General features: G+C 37.8%; 1 protein-coding gene across 3 annotated transcripts; it reads left to right on the forward strand.

Annotated features, from left to right (window-relative positions):
- Positions 1–1,845: 1,845 nt before the first annotated feature.
- Positions 1,846–14,786, forward strand: atxn3 (ataxin 3; the record flags this gene model as incomplete). 3 transcript variants are annotated; one of them, XM_084097569.1, is made up of 11 exons in its annotated part: positions 1,846–1,908; positions 3,868–4,032; positions 4,120–4,164; positions 6,000–6,085; positions 6,163–6,229; positions 7,281–7,368; positions 7,454–7,574; positions 10,579–10,742; positions 11,798–11,927; positions 12,008–12,036; positions 14,158–14,786. In XM_084097569.1, the coding sequence occupies exons 1-11, from the start codon at positions 1,885–1,887 to the stop codon at positions 14,193–14,195; spliced, it is 957 nt and encodes a 318-aa protein (XP_083953695.1). In that variant the 5' UTR covers positions 1,846–1,884. The 3 variants fall into 3 exon arrangements, with proteins under 3 accessions (XP_083953695.1, XP_083953696.1, XP_083953697.1); XM_084097570.1 differs by having other exon boundaries at positions 11,801–11,927; XM_084097571.1 differs by lacking the exons at positions 12,008–12,036; positions 14,158–14,786 and having other exon boundaries at positions 11,798–11,931.
- Positions 14,787–15,419: the final 633 nt, after the last annotated feature.

Below are 15,419 nucleotides of genomic sequence, written 5' to 3' on the forward strand. Positions count from 1 at the left end.
TTTGATACTCATTCAAAATACAAAATAGGCAAAAGATACTGGGCTGGGTTTCCCGAAACCATCTTAACGCTACGTCGTTCTTAAGTTACACCTTAAGCTGTACCTTATCGTTAATACGTGTTTCCCGAAACGTTCTTAGTTAAGTATACCTTCTGTAAGTCATACTTTCGGAAGGTTGGTCTGGACCACTCTTAGCTTTACCTTATCACTGTTGCAGGTCTATATGAATATAATTCTGAAGTTTTAATACACACAGACAGTGTTCGATTAGGCTAATTCAAGTGTTTTCATGCAAAGAATAAAATTGTCATTACACTGATTGTTAATAGAATTTTAATTATATTATTATATATAATAAAATGTTATACATTTATTTTAATTAAAGAGCGCTTTTAAATGCCAGTGAAAGCAGGCTACTGTCAGTTAAGTCCTATTCGGACACTAATATTGTTTCTCATGGGCTCGTACAGTAAGTCAGTTATTTTAGTGCCGTCCGAATCCATAATATTAGTGTTTTTTCTCACCCAACCCGCGTAAAAATCCCTGGCCAAATTAGTACCTACTGTTTTTTGACAAACAGGTCGTGTGGGAATTTAATTGCCGTCTGAATCCACATCTCCGAGTTTACAAGAAGAGATTCAAAATCCACTGCTTAAATCCTTTTTGATCACTGCCGAGCACCGTACGTGATGTACACTTTTATTACTGAAATGCTGTAAAGTATTTACAAGAACAATATTTCATCACAGCTCCATCTCAGCGAACAAAAATAGGAAAGAGAAGAAAGCACATAAATAATTTAAATGGTTATTATGGCAGAAATATATGATACAATTTTAAAATATGTCGGCAAGGCTATTAAAGGCTATTATAGTTTGGGTTATTTTTTATAATATCCCATGAGTCCTAATAAATGCAATTTCAACTATTTATGAAGTGCTTATTTTATAAAGATCACCGCTTTCTCACATAAACAGCCCCTGCACGAGAGAATAATTGATTCTCGAGCCATCGATATCAACCAATTCAGCACCATCGCCACGGACAGCACCGGGTAACGTCGCACGTAAGAAGGAATATCTTAAGCAGCTTCCTAATGTATAGATCGGGGAACACACCTAGAAATGGTATACCTTCAGTTAAGTTATACCTTAAGAGTCTTCGTAGCGCGCTAAGAGACAACGTTATCGGGAAACTCAGCCCTGAACTCTTTGGTGCTGCATGTGCAGGGGTCAAAATTACCGATTTATTTTTGTTTTTTAAATTAAAGAAATAAATGTAATAGGTTATATTTTAGTTCGATAGTGTTTTTTGTTTAATATTTTATAGTTTTAAGGGATTTTATGGTACTAAATTATATTTATGGAATAGTTAACTTCCATTTATTAGCTGTTAATCACTTTTTGAGTGTAGACTTGAAAATTCAAATTTCCAAATTAAACTGTGGTAAATCTGGAATGCTTTGGGTCACAGACTGAAGTTTGAGTTCTTTTTAAAGAAGATTATTATTACGAAGATTATTGCCACGATTATTGAAGTGAAACAAAGTTGTAAAAATGTGAAACTAAATAAATGTTTGTTTATTGTTATGAAAAATGAATAAAAAGACTACTTTTAAATTTAAAATTGTAAAAAAAAATCCAAAACACGTTTACTCTAAAACAGAAAATCAGAGACATAAATCTATCTATCTATCTATCTATCTATCTATCTATCTATCTATCTATCTATCTATCTATCTATCTATCTATCTATCTATCTAGTTTTTAATATGTAATTTAAAAAAAGATCGTTAACAAATGTTGAATAATGGGTGACTTGTATTTTGACATGTTTTGGCGTGTCGCTGTTTCCGACTGTCCCGTCATTCACACTTTCACAAACATGGAGTCTATTTTCCACGAAAAAGTAAGAATCGCATTTTAGCGAATTATATTTATGAATGATATCTATATTTAACACACGTGCTCCACCCCATAAATAAGAGCTTTGTCCGTGTTTCAGCTTATTCTCACACGAACGAGCTCAGACGGGCTTATATGAAGCGTTTATGGACTTTTATCGACTGTCAACGATCAGAAATGGGCTGAAATTCTTCGAGTTGTTTTGTTTACTGTCATTGTTCCGCTTTTATTATTCTCTCTCTCATGTGAAGCTAATGTCGCGGATTATGATTCTATAAACACCACAGTAACTGCATTTACTAACATTTACCATGGTAACTTACGTTATTATACACCGTTACCGTGGTTCTGAATAAATATCATGCGACTAATGCTGTTCTCCAGGGTAATTCTGGGAATGTCGTGTCCTTTAGTTTTACTACAGTAAACGCATAATCCGTTATTATGGAATGAGCTTTCAGTGGTTTTCATTTCTAAAGTCACAGCTTTACTGTAAGACCAAGAACTGCAATAACTCTGGTTAGCACTGTAAATGAGTCACAGTAATCAGGGTTTATAAACTGCGGTCCGGGGCAAAGTTTAGAGAAAAACAGTGTAAAAATAGATCAATTTAACAAACTAAATAAATGTTATTAAAATAAAACACGAATTAAAAAAATATATATATTTTTATTTATTTAAATAATTCAATAATATATCAGATTAGATAAATAAATTGTTAAAAATGTTATTTAATAAAACATTTAACAAATAAATGTAAAAAAATAAAAATAAAAAAAATTAATTGAAATTAATACATTTGTACATTTGATTAAAATAAAATAAATGTAAAACAAATAAATAATTACATTTGATTAAAAAAAGCTTGATTAAAATAAATAAAAACTGAAAAGTAGTGTACAAATAAAAATAATATACTAAGTAAATAAATTGATTAATGTGTTTAAATAAATGAATAATAAATTAGTACATTTTATTAAAATAAATAAGATAAAAACAAATCGATTTAAATTAAAATAATTACATTTAGTAAAACTAACTAATTAAAAATAACTCGATTAAAATAAATAAAAACTAAGTAATTAAATACATTTATTAAAATAAAAAATGATTTAAATAATAAATTAATATGTGATTAAAATAGTTAATAAAAATAAACAAATAAATAGAACATCTAACAGTACAGTACTACAGTGAGTAGAAAAATTCAATAATGTAGTGTAATAAATTGCTACAATTTGATTTAATAAAAAATTAATACAATAAAAATAAATGAAAATACAATTTGATATAAAGTTGATAAAGCTAAACAAATAAATAAAACTTGATTAAAATAAATAAAAAATAACAAAAGTGTAAAAGGTCAAAATAAATACAGTTAAAATAAGATTTTTTTTTTTTTAGATTAAAATAAAAGTTGATTTAAATGCATGAAATTTGATTTAAACAAATGTAACAATTAATACGTTTCATTAAAATCATTTGATAAAAATAAATAATTAAACATAACAGTACAGTACTGTCAGTAGAAAAAAAACACAGTGATGTAACAGAAACTAAATGTTTTACAAATTTATAATAATAATTCTTTCACAGTATTAATTGGGTCATAATATATGAAATGATATAGGCCTAGCTGTTTTTTAAGTGTGAGGATTGGGTCACTCACACGAGAAGGATCATACTTTACATGTAATATATATATATATATATATATATGTATATATCATGTAAAGTATGATATATTATTATTATTATTAATATTATTATTTTTTCCTGTAATCCTGCCTTGTCTGGTCTGTGCTACTCTAAGCATATTTTGAGCACTGGTTTTTGTTTTTGCCTCTTCATGACGACTCGTTTGCTGTAAGTTTGTAAGTCGCTTTGGAAAAAAGGCGTCTGCTTAATGACTGAATGTGCATGTAAAATCCCTGACAGTAATATGTGTGTGTGTGTGTTTCAGCAAGAGGGCTCTCTGTGTGCGCAGCACTGCTTGAATAACCTCCTGCAGGGCGAGTACTTCAGTCCGGTGGAGCTGTCGTTGATCGCACACCAGCTGGACGAGGAGGAGCGCATGCGCATGGCGGAGGGAGGAGTGCAGACGGAGGAGTACAGGACCTTCCTACAGGTGCGCACACACACACACACACACACACACACACTGCTCACAGCTCACTCTTATAATCCTAACACCTGTGTGTTCTGCCTTCTCCAGCAACCGTCGGGAAACATGGATGACAGCGGCTTCTTTTCCATTCAGGTGAGTCACATCCGAGGCACGATACAGCAGTTTCTGCACTCTTATAACGGTTCTTTAGTGGCATTGATGGTTCAGTGAAGGATATTTCACATCCTTTGAATCTTTCGATTGCACAAAACGGTCTTTATAGTATAAAAAGGTGCTTTAGATTATTAAATTGTTCTTTACACTAAGAATAAAGTGATTCTTTAGAAATCCCCCTGTAGTCAATAATTGTATCCCTTAAAACTCATCATTGATCACCAAAATTACATAACGTTTTTTTCCTTGAAAAAAAAGTCATCCTACCTTAAAATATCTTGAATGTAACTCGACACCCTTGCCTCATTTAGTATGCACGGTTCTATGAATATGCAAATGAGCCCCGCCTCCACTCACTCACTCAGCTCAGAGATCCACTGGTTGACGATCACACGTTGATCTGATTGGTTACAAGGTAGTTTGTGACGTCAGAAACACCAGCGATTTCAAAGCGTGTTTTTGAGACTGTCTTTGGTTCACTGCAGTTTTAAGGAGGAAATACTCAGCAATGGAGTCGACTTATGAATTTACACATGCTTTGTCTTAAAGCAGATTAAAAACACCACATAGACACATAAACTACATTAAAAGCTGGATTTACACCACAGGGGGACTTTAAGAACCGAAAACTGTTCTTCTTTGGCATCACTGCTGTGAAAACCTCTATTTGTAAGAGTGTTGTAGTGTTGACAGTGAGAGCATCAAACCACATCACACTCCTCCTTCAGTCATGTTCTTCGGCTTCTTGTGCATGATTGTCTAAAGTTTGTCTTCATAATCTTTTTAGAGCTGCACGATTCTGGATAAACTGAGAATCACAATTTAAATGTTATTTTCTGTAGTCTATTTATAAAAGTGTTTCATTAATCTGAATATTTAAAATTTATTTAAATTAATGATTCAATAACTCACTCATAAAGACTTCCCACTGGCTTCATTACTGCATGAATCAGTGTTTTTTAACAAATCTCTTAAGTGAGTGCTTCAATCACTCGCACATAAAGACTTATTTTGCTTCATTACTGGATGAATCAGCATTTTTGAATGAATCTTTTGAATGAATGCTTCAAGGACTCACTCATAATGACTTCACTTGCTTCATTACTGGATGAATCAGCATTTTTGAATGAATCTTTTGAATGAATGCTTCAATAACTCACTCATAATGACTTCACTTGCTTCATTACTGGATGAATCAGCATTTTTGAATGAATCTTTTGAATGAATGCTTCAAGGACTCACTCATAATGACTTCACTTGCTTCATTACTGGATGAATCAGCATTTTTGAATGAATCTTTTGAATGAATGCTTCAATAACTCACTCATAATGACTTCACTTGCTTCATTACTGGATGAATCAGCATTTTTGAATGAATCTTTTGAATGAATGCTTCAATAACTCACTCATAATGACTTATTTTGCTTCATTACTGGATGAATCAGCATTTTTGAATGAATCTTTTGAATGAATGCTTCAAGGACTCACTCATAATGACTTCACTTGATTCATTACTGGATGAATCAGCATTTTTGAACAAATCTCTTGAACGAATGATTCGATGACAAATTGAAGTGTCAAGTTACTTTTAAAAGGTAATTTGCTCTATTTTGTTCGCTACTGCAGACATCAGTGTTTATATCAAACTATAAACTTTTATCCCAGTACTTCTGTGATTCCTTTTCATCGTGCATCTTCAGTCCCTCTTATTTTACATGTAGAGACACTTTCACAATCACGTCCCGCTGTCCCTGTGTGACTGTTTCAGACGTCCCATGAGCACTCGCTGAGTACAGGTGTGCTGTGTCTTGCAGGTCATCAGTAACGCGCTGGGGGTTTGGGGTTTGGAGATCGTTCTCTTCAACAGCAGAGAGTACCAGCAGTTACAGATCGATCCCATGTAAGCCTTTCTGACAGCTTCAGCATCCGCACTGGTATCCGCTGAGTGACGTTCATCCTCTTCATGTTTGCTTTCAGACACGAGAAGGCCTTTATATGTAACTATAAGGAGCACTGGTTCACGGTGCGTAAGCTGGGACAGCAGGTATGTGTTTCGTCTAAAACAAGCACTACGTTTGCATGTGACTATTTCCAATCAGGACTCAATCACAGTAAAATGTTTACATGACACGAGCAAACACTCGTGTTTACATGCAGTTTGCATCATTCTGATTATTTTCTAAAAATAGTGGTTATTTTTACCAAGGCTCTTCTGGTCAAGCTCTTTCAGCACACATGCCAGTTCTTTTGTATCTATCTTTTTTTTGTATTTTTCTAATTGATCTATTTATCACTTTTTTTTGATAGTAGATAATTTTTTTAAATCAATTATCCATTTCCATGTTTTTGACCATTAACATACTGCGTTATATTCATGTCAACATGAACTCAGTTCTTCAGCACTTCAGAAATGCACATGCACACTGGAATAGATGCCATTAAAGTGTTTACATGCTTGTTTATTGAAATCGGCGTACACCATGTTTTACTATGATTATGAGCTTAAGGTATTAGTTCACTTCAGAATTAAAATTTCCTGATAATTTAAAGGAATAGTTCACCCAAAAATGAAAGTTCTCTCTTCATTTACTCCCCCTCATGTAATTCTCAATGTATAGTACGGTATATGACTTTCTTTCTTAAGTTTAACACAATCAAAGATTTTCTGGAAAATAATCTATCTCTGAGTCTATATAATGCAAGTGAATGGCTGGCACTCATTTGACACTTGTTCAAAAACCACACACACACGGTGATTCACACGATTCTAGTGGATGAATCTGTCCTCTGAAGCCAAACGATATGTACTTAAATTATTAAACTATTTTAGCTATAAATCATCACTCCCAGCCAACAGTTTTAGGCATGTTTATAAGTTCAGCTTGACTTAAATGTAAGTGCGTTGTGAAGTTTGTGCGAGAACTAACACCCTTCGGATTGCTCATCTGACAGAATGTTGATGTTTTTCTCACACACACCTATCTTTGGCTTGAGAAGACACAGATTCATCCACTGGGGTTGTATGAATTGCGTCACGATCACTGTGTGTGTCTACTGTGTGTGAGATGATGTTGAGTTTCTCTCTCTTGATCTAGTGGTTTAATCTGAACTCGCTGTTGACCGGACCGGAGCTCATATCAGACACATACTTGGCCCTGTTCTTAGCGCAGCTTCAGCAAGAAGGTAAAGCTCGTACATGGCCGCGCATCACATGAGCTCTCGTCATGGTGCGTCCACATGCATAATGCATGGAAATTCCATATTCCAGGTTATTCCATATTTGTGATCCGGGGAAACCTGCCGGACTGTGAAGCGGATCAGATTTTGCGGATCATGCGAGTGGAGCAACAGCAGCGGCCGAAGCTGATCGGAGAAGACGAGGCCCAGAGGTGCGCTAAGCCTGAAACACTCTAAACTACAGTCATCAACCTTTGAAGTGGATCAAAACCTCTCATCAGAGTGATACATGAATTTTAAACAATACCTGTTCTTGTTTTAGGACAACTTTGATTCACTTTTTTGATCCACTTCAAATGTTGACTACTGTATTTATTCCTTATTGGTGATGAATGTGCATGCAAAGTTATTTTACACCCAAAACAAACGTCATAATTTCATCATAGCATGAGGATTAAATGCATAAAGGTTAATCCACGGCTAGATGTGCATCAAATGATTTCAGTGCATGGCGTGCAGGCAAAGACCCACCGGTGTTAAAGTGCCCCTATTATGCTTTTTCAGATATTCCCTCTCCTGCAGTGTGTAATGGAGCTGTTTGTGAATGTAAAAGCTCTGCAAAGATAAAAGTGCAGATGAATGGAGTTTTAGTCTCCTAAAAAAAAGAAGTGATTCTGAACTGAAACGAGTCGTCAGTAATTCAGTCTCACTTCCTGATGAATCTGCGTATGGTTGTAACCAATTTGCATAATGCCAGCCTCTGGTCTCTTAGCTCCGCCCTCAAACACTGTAGTGTATCTGAGACTGGAAGAGTTTGGCTCGTGTTGTTCGTGTCGAGAAGACGCTGTTTTCTGCTGACAAAGCAAATCCACTTTGATGAGGTTGATACGGTAACACCAACGCCATCGTTACTGTTCGTTTCACTGAGATCAAGAGCTGAGATTCAGATATGATAATGAGCGTTTGCTTTCTGACCAATCAGAGCCGAGCAGCTCTCAGAGAGGCGGGGTTTAGAGAGACTGAATCCTCGATCGAAGCGTTTCAGACACTGAGAGGAAAGAGCTGATGATTATGAGGACATTAAAGTGTTTTTGACCTTTGATGCATTTAACCTGTTGTAGGAGACATTTAAAAGAAAATTAGGAGCCTTTAAAATAGCATATAATAGGGGCACTTTAATAATTATTTATTACACGGCTCAGTGGAATGCTTGATTCTGATTGGTCAATCGCTCCATCCTGCAGTATATTATTCCCAGATAACAGCCGCTGAGAACAGAAACACGGGCTCATCCGGGTCACTGAAGTCAGCAGCGCTAGACACTCGCTAGGAACGGGTTTTCTTCGTTGAAGTTTTGAGCTAATAAAATATTAAAACTCAGTCAAATCAATATTTTGTGTACAGTTATTTAATTATGCCATCCAGTATCGTGGACTCGCTCTCTCGTTTCATACAAAGTCAGATGCTGTAATTTTGTGACTATTGTATGACTGTAAACCGTATCTCTTAAATGTCCGTCTAGTTTGATCTTGCCGCTGAAACTGCTCTCTCCGCGAAGCTTTGCGTTTAAAGATCTAATTAAATATTTCAACTCAGATCAATATTTCATGTCTAATTATTAATTTATGTAGCAAGTAGTTGTGTAATAAGCGGGATAATGTACAGACCCTTTCCAAAAAATGTTAATATCATGGAAAAGTTTATTTATAATTCCATTCAACACGTTAAACTTCCATAGATTATAGATTCAGGGCCCACAACTTAAACGATTTCAAGTATTTCGTTGTTTATTTGTACATAATTTGGGCTTCCAGCTCATAAAACCCACGAAAACAGGATTTAAAAAAATTTGAATATTACATGAAATCACACAGTAATTACACAGTGATACCATGGTCACTGAACCAGGTTTTGGCAGTGTGGGCAGGTGCAAATCCTGCTGGAAAATGAAGTCAGCATCTCCATAAAGCTTGTCTGCTGAAGGAAGCATGAAGTGCTCTGAAAATGTCCTGGTAGACGGCTGCGTGACGGACAGCACAGTGGACCAACACCAGCCGATGACATGGCTCCCCAAACCAACACAGACTGTGGAAACTTCACACTGGACTTCAAGCATCTTGGATTGTGTGCCTCTCCATTCTTCCTCCAGACTCTGGGACCTTGGTTTCCAAATGAGATGCAAAATCTGCTCTCATCAGAAAAGAGGACTTTGGTCCACTGTGCTTTATTAAATCCAGAGTCAACGCAGCCGTCTACCAGGACATTTCCAGAGCACTTCATGCTTCCTTCATTTCCCAGCAGGATTTGCACCTGCACACACTGCCAAAAGAACCAAAACCTGGTTCAGTGACCATGGTATCACTGTGTAATTACTGTGTGATTTCATGTAATATTCTAATTTTTTAAATCCTGTTTTCGTGGGTTTTATGAGCTGGAAGCCCAAATTATGTACAAATAAACAACTAAATACTTGAAATCGTTTAAGTTGTGGGCCCTGAATCTATAATCTATGGAAGTTTAACGTTTTGAATGGAATTATGGAAATAAATAAACTTTTCCATGATATTCTAATGTTTTGGAAAGGGTCTGTACATCCAGCCGGTTGTTATCTCAGAATAAACCCCCTTCAGGTGTGTGTGTGTGTGTGTGTGTGTGTGTGTGTGAGAGTGTGTTATCTCAGAATAAACCCCTTCAGGTGTGTGTGTGTGTGTGTGTTATCTCAGAATAAACCCCTTCAGGTGTGTGTGTGTGAGAGTGTGTTATCTCAGAATAAACCCCTTCAGGTGTGTGTGTGTGTTATCTCAGAATAAACCCCTTCAGGTGTGTGTGTGTGAGAGTGTGTTATCTCAGAATAAACCCCTTCAGGTGTGTGTGTGTGTGTGAGAGTGTGTTATCTCAGAATAAACCCCTTCAGGTGTGTGTGTGTGTGTGTGTGTGTTATCTCAGAATAAACCCCTTCAGGTGTGTGTGTGTGTGTGAGAGTGTGTTATCTCAGAATAAACCCCTTCAGGTGTGTGTGTGTGTGTGTGAGAGTGTGTTATCTCAGAATAAACCCCTTCAGGCTGATGAACACCTGATCCTGATCACCCTGTCGGGTTTATTCTGAGATAACAGCCGGCTGGATGTACATTATCCCTTACGTAATGCGTAGCCGTGGATCACTGATGTCTGCACGTTGAGTGTGTGTGTCTCTGACGAGTGTGTGCTGTGGATCAGGTTGTCAGTGCCGCAGGTGTCAGACACCACTCTCCCCGGGGACGAAGCGCCGCTGGACGAGGATGAGGAGGAGCTGAGGAAGGCTCTGGCTCTCAGTAGACAACACATGGAGGTGGAGGACGAGGAGGCCGACCTGCGCAGGGCCATTCAGCTCAGCATGCAGGGTGAGACACACACTCGTCTGTGCATATCGGGCCCTATTTTAACAATTTAAGCTCATGGGCAAGTGCACTTTAGGGCTAGTTTAACGACGGGAAAAATGGTCGACGCTCCCGGTGCATGATCTAAAAGAGTCATCCCTATTCTCTATGTGTTTTGTCTCTATTCTCTTAATGAGTAATGGGTGTGTTTTGGGCATAACGTTCAATAAACCAATCAGAGTCTCATCTCCTATTCCCTTTGCAAGACAGTTGCGCTCGTGCCATGGCGGATTCGCTATTTACATGGCAGAATTTGCAAGTAGAAAAACTGAACGCTTCTCTAGCGAGGAAACGGATCTGCTCGTGCGCGAGGTTAAAGCTGTTTGTGTTTGTGTGTTTGTGTGTGTGTGTGAGAGAGATTAAAGCGCAAGCATATAATCTACGAGACAAACCGGATTGCACCATATCTTTATGTTCACAATAATAATCTTTTACATTGTGATCCTTTCATTTTTAATATTTGGCATGTTTGTGTGCTGCTGGGTGTACGTGTGTGTGTAATAAGCAGAGTGTACACGCGTTGTGGACCCGCCTATAGGCTCATATTACTAACGCGCCCTTTAACTTAAAAAAATAAAAAAATACTGCGCCATTGACTTTAGAGCAGGTTTCAGTTGGTCAATGGCTCAGTCTATTTCAGTTCCTCAAAATAGCAACGGTCCAACAATGCGTCTGAACACACTCCTCGTTCTCAGCCCAGCAGCTCGTGGGCGCACAGATCGGCGCAAATGCATTTGTTATTTAAACATCGTGGCGCAGGACGCGAAAATGAAAACTGCGTCGGGCTGAAACTAGCAAAACACACTTGAGTCGCGTCCCCACAAAACAAGACATAGGCCTAATATCTTATGGCATTTTACTCATATAGTAAATGCTTCTTAATAAATTGTTTTTGACATTTGGACTGGAATCAAGACAAAAATACTAAGAAAGAAAATCTTTTTTTTGCAGTGTATCAATAAAAATTGCGTATATTTGTACCAAGTTTCGGTTTGATGGTGACTGTAATGTAATGTCAGCAGGCGGCGTTGATCCCAGAATCCCCGGTGCGGTTGTGACGGCGAGCTCGTCTCATGAGTCGGGAAGCATGGAGAAGGAGGCGCTCTCGGCAGAGGAGCTGCGCAGGAGGAGACAGGCCTACTTCGACAGGTGAGCGCACCGGCACACACTCGTGTTACTGTGATCGTACATGATCAGATCAGAGTGATGATGGTGTGATCTCCTCACAGGCAGCAGCAGAACGCCAGCAACACCACCGGTAAGAGTCCCTCAGTCATCCAATACTCCTGCTTTACACATCTCTCAACAGCAGAGCTAAAGACACCAGACCAGTCCCTCAGGTCATGTGAGGGATCCAGATGTAGTTTATCCAGCTAGCTGTGTAAGGGGTTATCAGTCTGAGGGCGTTTTCACACCCAGCTCGTCTGGAGTGTTTGTCTCAGGACCTCGTTTAGGGATGATCCACACCGAAGCAGTTCATCTGAATCAGGGGGTTTCGGCCCATTTGTAGTAGTTCACCACAGAATTAAAATTTCCTAAGAATTTAATAATCCCCCCACGTCATCCAAGATGTTCATGTTTTTCTTTCTTCAGTGGAAAAGAAATTAAGGATTTTAAGGAAAACATTCCAGGATTTTTCTCAATATAGTGACTTCAATGGGGTCCAACGGGTCGAAGGTCCAAATGTACGTAATGTGTGTTGCATCACAGCTAGTGCAAGACGAGTGTTTGTGGTTTAAAAGTATATAAATGTTTATTTTGTTATAAATGTCCGCTGGTTTGTCTAGATCAGACTCTTATTCCTCGGCTGGATCGTGTCGAGACTTTGAAGCTGCACTGAAACTCACATCTGGACCTTCGACCCGTTGGACCCCATTGAAGACACTATATGGAGAAACATCCTGGAATGTTTTCCTCAAAAACCTTCATATCTTTTCCATTGAAGAAAGAAAGACATGAACATCTTGGATGACGTGGAGGAGAGTAAATGATCAGGACATTTTAATTGTGAAGTGAACTAATGCTTTAAAGTGCTCCTGTTAGGCTATTTTAAAGGTTTCCAGGGCTAAACATTAAGGCCGTGTGTCCACCAAAGCCAGATGAAAACACTTAGCTGTGTGCGCTTGAGAGCGTTTTGGCAGCGTTGCGTTATTTTTTCAATTGAGACGCTTTGCTAGTAATGATACGGAATATCCGCAAAAGTGTTACTAGTATCTCATTTCACACATATTTTGTTTCTGTGTTGATTCTATATTAAAAATGTCGATACAGTGTATTTTCTCTGGCTCTTGTTTTAAATTATGTTGTTTCGTTATTATGCTTGTTGTTGTCGTCTGTTGACGTTGTACAAGCAGAATGTGGCGGTTGGTCGATGTGGTATTAGTCCCGCCCCTCCTCCACTGTGATTGGACGGTTGGGTAAAAAGTGACAGTAGCCGTATTTCCATTACCCTTTAAATTGCGCAAATTGAAATTGCGAATTGAAAATATGCTCAACGGAAACACGTCAATTTCGCAAAAACTGATTTTTGGAATGACTAATCGCGAGAGGAAAAAAATTACGTTTTAGTCGAATAACATCGGTTAATGGAAATGCCGTCATTTCGCAAGTTTTTTATCGATATTTAGAAAAAAAACGCAAAAGTTTTGCGCACATCTGTAATGGAAACGCGCCTAGTGATGAGCGCTAGCGTTTTACCCAAAGTTGAACATTCTTCAACTCTCGGCGACCTGTGAATAACACCGAACGCTCAGCGCCTCGTTACGCTCATGGCGTTTTAAAAACGCGGCGCTCGCTTTGAAAACAATTGACAAAACACGCCAGCCGCGTGAAAACACGCTTTGGTGGACACACGGCCTAACGATTGTTTTTCAGAATAAATAAATAGAGTAATAAATATATAAAATAGGCCTAGTTATAGTCTTCTTGTCTTTTTTTTTTGTATCCATGACCTTAAGAAATATGGTTGTGACAGTTACAACTACAAGTAACAACTACAACTCATATAAATATCAAGTATTGTTAGAGACAACTGTCAGTGATAGAATAAGAACAAATACCGGTAATCAAATGACAAGAAATAGCACACATACAACAGTGCTAGTACTACATCCGCCATGTTGATACTGTCACATGACCTCCCAGCGTCAGTTCACCGCCACTCATATACCCTCTCCTATGGCCTCATGGGATAGTAAAGTGTCAATCAAATGCGGTTATTTCAGCCTACTGTTTTTCGTAAACTATTAAGTAGGAAAGTATTTCGGACGCAGCGACAGGCTTAAACTAAGTTTATGCGACCACAGTCTAAGCCATTGAAGCGACGGCCACAGGATCTCCGCTCCTCAGCACATGTTGTTTTGCTGTGTGTCATTGGCAGGCGAAGAGAAGGACAGCGGGACCAAACCCAACCAGTGACCATCCAGCAGAGACGCTCTGAACGCCACGATCCACCCGACGGGAGTCTCCACTGCGCTCGGGTCCTGCCGTGTCAATCAAGGGACATTCGTTTAGCTTCGCTTGACCTCTGTGAGATGAATGAGGTCAAAGGGAAGCGCTTCCCCCGGTACATTCCTCTTCCTCAGACTGCAGTCGCCGAGCGCGAGACGCCCGCGTCACGAGGAACCTGTTCAAGCGGGACCATTCGGGCTTTACTGGGTCTCTTTCCTCTTTTCCTCTGTGAACTGTAGTGAATTACTGTCACAGGTGAGGCGTGTGACACGTGTCCGTATCTGTGATTCATCAGTGGCCTGTGAAGGTCGACTCTCACGAGCACAGTGTGTGTGTGTGTGTGTGTGTGAGGGCAGATGTTGAAGAATGAGACTGTGATGAAATGACGTTCATCATCGTACAGATTCAGACCTTCTCTTGGTTTAGTCGTCCCTCTGCAGATCTTTCGGCTCCAAACTCGTTTCATATTCAGCAATAGTTTTTAAGTGATTGATTATTCTTGCACTTCTATATACACACTTTTGTTTCTTAAATAAAAATATTTGTTTTCCCCCTCGAGTGGTTTTTCTCTGTCCCTTCTCTCTGGATTATTAGCGTTCTTGAAGACGTCAGATGTTCCACTGATGACTAGCAGTCGCACGACTCTCTCTTTATCCACACTTTAGTTTAATCTTCATCCTTCCCTCGCACTTTTTAACAAATCCTTCCCTCGAAGCCCTAAAATTATATATATATATATATATATTTTTTTTTTTTGGTCCAGAAAGCTGCTTTCATTTCATTTTGATATTTTTTCTATTTTAATTAGGGCTGTCAAAAGATTAATCGCGATTAATCGCATCCAAAATAAAAGTTTGTGTTTAAATAATATATGTGTGTGTACTGTGTATAATTATTTTGTATATATAAATACACACACATGCATGTATATATTTAAGAAAAATTAGTTATTTATATATAAAAAAAATATATTTATATATAATATAAATTATATATAAATATATACAGTATATGTATGCAAATATTTCTTAAATATATACATGCATGTGTGTGTATTTATATATACAAAATAATTATACACAGTACACACACATATATTATTTAAACACAAACTTTTATTTTGGATGCGATTAATCGCGATTAATCTTTTGACAGCCCTAATTTTAATGCAATTTTTTGTGGAGATTTTGT

This window comes from Abramis brama, assembly GCF_963993115.1.
Source record: "Abramis brama genome assembly, chromosome: 21".
Taxonomy (NCBI): Eukaryota; Metazoa; Chordata; class Actinopteri; order Cypriniformes; family Leuciscidae; genus Abramis; species Abramis brama.